The sequence below is a fragment of the Pavona decussata genome, unplaced genomic scaffold, assembly GCF_977016875.1.
Source record: "Pavona decussata unplaced genomic scaffold, jaPavDecu1.1 SCAFFOLD_386, whole genome shotgun sequence".
NCBI lineage: Eukaryota > Metazoa > Cnidaria > Anthozoa > Scleractinia > Agariciidae > Pavona > Pavona decussata.
This window is the reverse complement of record NW_028145758.1, coordinates 3,605,656-3,611,626: the sequence shown is the minus strand read 5'-3', so window position 1 is coordinate 3,611,626 and position 5,971 is coordinate 3,605,656. Positions and strand designations below refer to the sequence as shown.

At 39.2% G+C, this 5,971-nt stretch overlaps 1 protein-coding gene across 1 annotated transcript; it reads right to left on the bottom strand.

Annotated features, from left to right (window-relative positions):
- LOC146451731 (uncharacterized) lies at nucleotides 1-5,971 on the bottom strand. The gene is made up of 3 exons (XM_085098918.1): nucleotides 5,817-5,971; nucleotides 5,603-5,664; nucleotides 1-4,172 (listed from the first exon to the last, which is right to left on the bottom strand). Exons 1-3 carry the CDS (start codon nucleotides 5,854-5,856, stop codon nucleotides 4,014-4,016), a joined length of 261 nt encoding a protein of 86 aa, XP_084955044.1. The 5' UTR covers nucleotides 5,857-5,971; the 3' UTR covers nucleotides 1-4,013.

The following is a 5,971-nucleotide window of genomic DNA, read 5'->3' as shown; positions in this document are numbered from 1 at the left end:
TAAAATTTTCAATCAAAACCTCTTTATTCAACTTACATTACCTTCTTTTGTAAGTATCAAGTACCACAGATCTTCCAAATGACGGCAGAAAATATAAGTAACTTGTTAATCAAGTCGTTGAAAAGGAAAATAATTCTCTCTAGGCTAAGCAACAGAAACAAAACTACTTATTTTTACTTTAAAATTTGATTTTATTGTATTTACAAAATATATTCCTTTATCCTCAAGTATGTTATTTCTCATAACACTAGCACACAACACATCCTGCCAAATCCACATTACACTGTAGCATTAACCCTGGCATGGGTGAACTCAAAATGAAGGTGAACCCAGGGACAAGTGTCTAAAACAAAACAATTTAACTGCAGGACCCAGCATCCATTTCTGGCCCTAAAACACCAGGGGCCCATTTCTCGAACGTCCCAGTAACTTACCGGGCCCGATAAGTGTCTTTGGTGATAAATGTTTCTTGACAGAAGTCAATTTTTGTTAGCTTTGAATACTGAATTTTGAAATCTTGTAATTCTATGAAAACATTGGCCAAGTACCATGTCTGTAATCACTGTAATCAGTGAAAAAAACATTTAAAAAATTAATATATTTATCGGGCCCGGTAAGTTACCAGGACTTTCGAGAAACAGGTCCCAGGCCCCCTAATTTATGTTTGACTGGAAGTTTTGAGAACTAATCAAACTAAATAATAATATTATAATGGTAAAATGCTTATACTTGATAATACCAGAAACCCTTATGGGTTTTCAACACGACAATAGCTCAAACAACAATAAATTTTAATGCCATGATGCAGTGCTTCAGTCAGCATAAAAGAACCACTTAACCCTTGTTAAGTCCCAATGGTGATCAGCATCTTATCTCTCCTCACAATACCACTGCTTGATTAAACATTCAGGTATAATGAGAATAGAGGAAATGATCACAAAAGATCTAACATGCATTGATTGATAAACAAACTCTCTCAACTTGTCCCAAAATACCCAGTATATATGTAGGGAAGAGTAGGGAGACTATACATGTTGATATCAAGATCATTGTATAATGCAATTCGAGCGATTTGATTGGCTTAGCGGCCATGGTATATGAGGCATTATACCATGCCCAAGAAACAGAGACCATTAAATTGTCTACAAAATTCTAACATAACTGTGAATAGGATTCTGCAAAACTTTCCATCTTTTATTGGACTTTACTTCTGGCCAGACAAGCTGGATACTAAACTTTGATTTTGTCACGCAATCATTCCTGTTCAACATATTTCCATCCCTGAATCAAAGCACTCAACGCAACAACAATCATCCCAAATTCTGTCAACACTGGTTTTTGTGCACAAATGTATCTCTTACGGTATGTGATCAGAATTGCAAGGTACAAAGAAATAAGGGAACAACCCTAAACAACCTACAACTACTTTCTTTCTCCAGTTTCGGTGCCTATACTGTAAGGACAAGCTAAGGCACTATTCACTACTGTACCTTGCAAGAGGAAGCTTTCCTCCCCAGTAGTTTGTCACTGCTACCCATTTATACAGCTTGCCACAGAGACAAAATAGAGTAAACTTTCTCATCTAAGGAAATAGCATCACAACAGAGACCAACCAAGCCTTTAATCACCGACCCTAGCACCATCCAGCTGAGTGTTTGGTGCAACCCACCACTACAACATGTGCCTCCAAGCCTGAGGTGGTCAACATAATGTACAAACCAGAAATTCAGGTTACAAAGTCAAAAGCTCCACACCAGAAACGTTCTAGAAATTATACCTTAGGTTACCAGAAGGGGCAATGCACTATTTCTGGTCTTTCTAGCCTTCCCAGTTGATATGCCTTGGATAAATTAAGTGATTTGATCAATGATCTTTCAATAAAATAAACTCAACTCTTTCCTATGATTGTACACAACAACAATTCTTATTCTTAACAACAGGGTGATTTGTGTCCTTTCTTCCCCTTCCAAGAAATGCCACCTCCGTCAAAAATGAAGATTCTTGTGAGGTGTCAGTGGTGAACATGCCAGGGCTTCAACCACCAACCTTAAGCAGAGGGTTATTGTCACCTATTTTTTTGTGTCATTTTGAATAGCCAAAAAACATTATTTGAATAAATTGATAGGATGTTCTGTTGTTAATAAGCCTGCTAACGTACAGAAACTGGTATCAATTAAGTTTGGCTCTGGATTGCAACTTGAAAAAATGGGCTTGTTTTTTTCAAGTTCTTCCAGCTATGTACATGTATTTTGGAGAAATTGCTAAAAACTGATTTATAATTTGTTCTTCCTTGGAAAAATCCCTTAATATTTTCTCCCTGGTGCTCTAACAGAAATTTCATGCAAGAACAAAATGCAACTAAATTGCCAGGACAATACCCGATTAAATAACACAAGTGGTAGGTGCAAAGATTGTACAAGCTGGGTGGGCAGCATAAAAAGGGGGCAGGTAAAAATCCTTCAGAAATGAAAATAATTTTGGCTCCCTAGGCCTTACATATGTTACCAACAGTCTAGTACACGGCCACTAGATGCAGTGGAAACCAGATAGAATGTAAAATTTGTCCAGTCAGTTAACATCTTTAAAAAAGCAAAAGTAGCAGGGGTTTCATTAAGCTTTAAACAGGCAGGTAAAAGATCAGAGCACCCGGGCATGTTAACTTGGATATGTTATTTTATGGAAAATGACGGCTGAGATTGTTAAAAGCAGACGCTTGTGTAGACAGTTGGTCAATTTGCCTGGTGCCTGGCCCTTGATGAAACCCCTGAAAGTAGCCTGCCTAACTGAAAAGATGTTACTGTTACTGCTAGTTCATTGCGTTGTTCCATGGTATATCCATACCATTCCTGCACTCTAAGATTTATTGGTTTAGCACCCCCAACCCTCTGAAAATTCCTACTGGCTTCACACGTTCCTTTAAGTACAGTGCCTCCTATGTGGGAAAAGCAGATCTTAGCAAGGGCCATTGGAATCCAAAAAGAAAATTGGGGGTAACCACACATTTTTCAGAGATAATAGCAACAATAATTATTCTAACAAGCTTTAAAATATATAACAGTGAATGGTATTTTTTTCCAAATTGAACCTTAAGTTTCTCTGAAAAATGTGTGGTTACCCCAATTTTCTCAATAGCCCTTACTAGATATTCTTTTCCTGCTTAGTCATAAACCGTGCAAAAATACCTTCAAACAAATTATGAGGCATCATTCTTCAGAAATCAGAGTTTCTCTGACCATTCTAAGATGTGCAGTGGTAACCCGGGGGGGGGGGGTACTCCGGATTTCAAGTGATGAGGATGATTGAAGGATTTTTTTGGGTTTGAAATTTTCGATTCTGGGATTTTTTCGGGTAGGAAAATTTGGCAAGTATTTTTTTGGGTGGTTTGCTTTAAGAAGGGATTTTTTGGGGGTACTCAAAACAATCTGAAGATTTGTGGTAGTGCTGCGTAAGTTCTGCAAACAAAGTGCAACCAAATTTGTTTTGCAGCTGTTTGTTTGGTCCAGGGATTTTTTTGGGTTTTGATTTTTGCCCCCAATCGATCATTCCTGTCACTTGAAATCCAGAGAACCCCCCTGGGAGTGGCAAAAGGAAGCACTGTCCTTAACACATTAGCTTTCACGATCCTCTCCCCCTCCAATTTCCAATGACCTTCATGCCAGGATGGAGGTATGGTTATTTCTCGGAACCACACTAGTTACACAGTAGCTAATTGTAAAGCAGTCACTAAATGAGCTAACAGATCGTGTTGCATGAGACATTAACTTACTGTTCTTGCAATCAGCAATGCAATGGCAGTCACTTGCAAGACAGATGTTACTCTTGCAAATGATCATGCAAAACAAAAACTACTCTCCTTTTGCTGTGACTTAATATCAATATACTATCATAATTATTTATCAATAATTTAAAAGTGGCTTCCAGTATGTCACAACAGCTTTTCAGTTCATCTTGTATGGAACATGTCGAGCCTCACTGCACACTTCTGCAATCATTCATCTGCTGACATCATACTCTCACAACTGCCTCTTGCAGAAAACACAGTATGCACAATCCATCAAATGTATCGTGTTTTTGTGCTTCTCACACTGCAGCCTTCTGCGGCCGACAAAAGATCGTCCACACACTTTACAAAGTATTGTCTCTGGAGACCTGTGGCAGTTACACACTAACACCTACAAAAAAAGTTTCAAAAAGACAAGTGTTTAAGAGAAACCAACAAGAGGTAGAAAGATGGTGGTCACCCAAAATCCACCATGCTCCTGTTGTCTTTATCACCCTACCAACAGCCGATACAACTTGATGCAAAATACCATACAGTAGATTTGGTACCTGTTATAAGCCATACCAAGCAGAGTCAACTCCCTTTATTGTGCACACCCTCAGGACCACAAGTTAGTGTCCTTAATAACGAGAGTCCGTAATAACGGGAATTAATTTCAATCAAGCGTCTGTAATTAATTTTTGCTGGGGATTTAGCTGCTGTCCATATTAGCGAGGTGTCTGCAAGGCGAGAGTTGACTGTAGTATGCAGTTGTTTGGCAGTGGTTTACAGTGCCTAACTCAGATTTAGTGCCTAAATCAGATTTAGGCACTGGCACTGGCACTGGCACTGGAAGTGGTACCACATCCAATGTCCTTAGTCAGATTACAATAAGGCCAGGTAGTAGAGTGAAGATGTATTACAGTGAAGTTATGGCATATTGCAGCACATCAGCCACAGGCCCCATCCACACTAAACAGTCCCCATTTTCATGTCACCAAAAACTTTGCAAGATATTTTTGTTCACACTAGTTTTTGTATCGTTTTCACCCATCTATCGGCGTTTTCAATCGTTTTAGTGTGGATGGGACCTCAGAAAAGTTTTCAGGAGAACTCTGACTTATGTCGCTGGCCAGACGGCCACCATCAATATTCACATGTCGGAAAAGGAAAGGTTTGGCATTTCTTGCATTGCTTCCTGTCATCACTTGAAACCTACCAACTACGTATGTTGCCTATGTAATTGTTCTAATTGCAATAAATACGATTAAAATCAGTGTATATAAAATGAGGGCAGCGAACAATCAAGCGTCGCGAAACGACCGGATACCTCTCAATGCATGCGCGCAATCTGACGCAAAAGAAGCATATTTTTTGGTCTGTCACGTAAGTTTAATCTCGCGCAACTGGAAGGAATGAGAAGGCAACTGTCAAGAGGCCTAAAAATTTAATTCTCGGGGAAGAGAAATCAAAGAAATCTTCTAGGTTGTCGAAATCACTTAAGGTTGAAGAACGCGCCTGTATGAAGAATACGCTCCGCGGTATTAAAAGGTCAACCTGAGGTGTGAAAATGTAATCTGCAAAAAATTGTTCTTGTTAAATTCCTTGATAGAACCCGGGTAGTTGAGTTTTAACGAAGCATTTAAAAAACATTTTACTGTGCATCTTATAAGGTGACATTAAAAGTCAGTCTTGACGTCGGAAAACAAACAGCGAAAGAACAAGTAGAAGGTTCAGAAATCGCCACGCACATTTCGAGTTGGTAACGTGAGCGCACATTTCAAACTACTCCAGTTGGCTGGGCGGTATAAAAAGTAAATAAATTTTAATAATCACACTTACTTCTTTCTTCAGTTGTTCCTGGTTGTTGTTACTTGGGGTTCCTTTCCTCGAATTGGCTTCTACTGCAAGCAGATCGAGAGAGTCAACTTGAAAACACCACGTGAACCACAATTAATCATTGCAAGATAAGACTTATCTTTCTGCAGCTTTCTGTCCATCTGACTAAAAAGCAACCAAAGAAACTACAAAATAGTACCGAATGAACACTAAATACCTCCTTCGCCCTGGTAGTAGTACATGAGTTCTCTGTCCATTGTGAGAATGCAGAATGCTGTTGTTATTTTCAAATTTTCAAACGCAACGAGAGTCTCGTCGACAGAGCCTCGTCAGGCGCAAGTGACAGTTCTCCGGTTCACGTGCGAGGTTTTG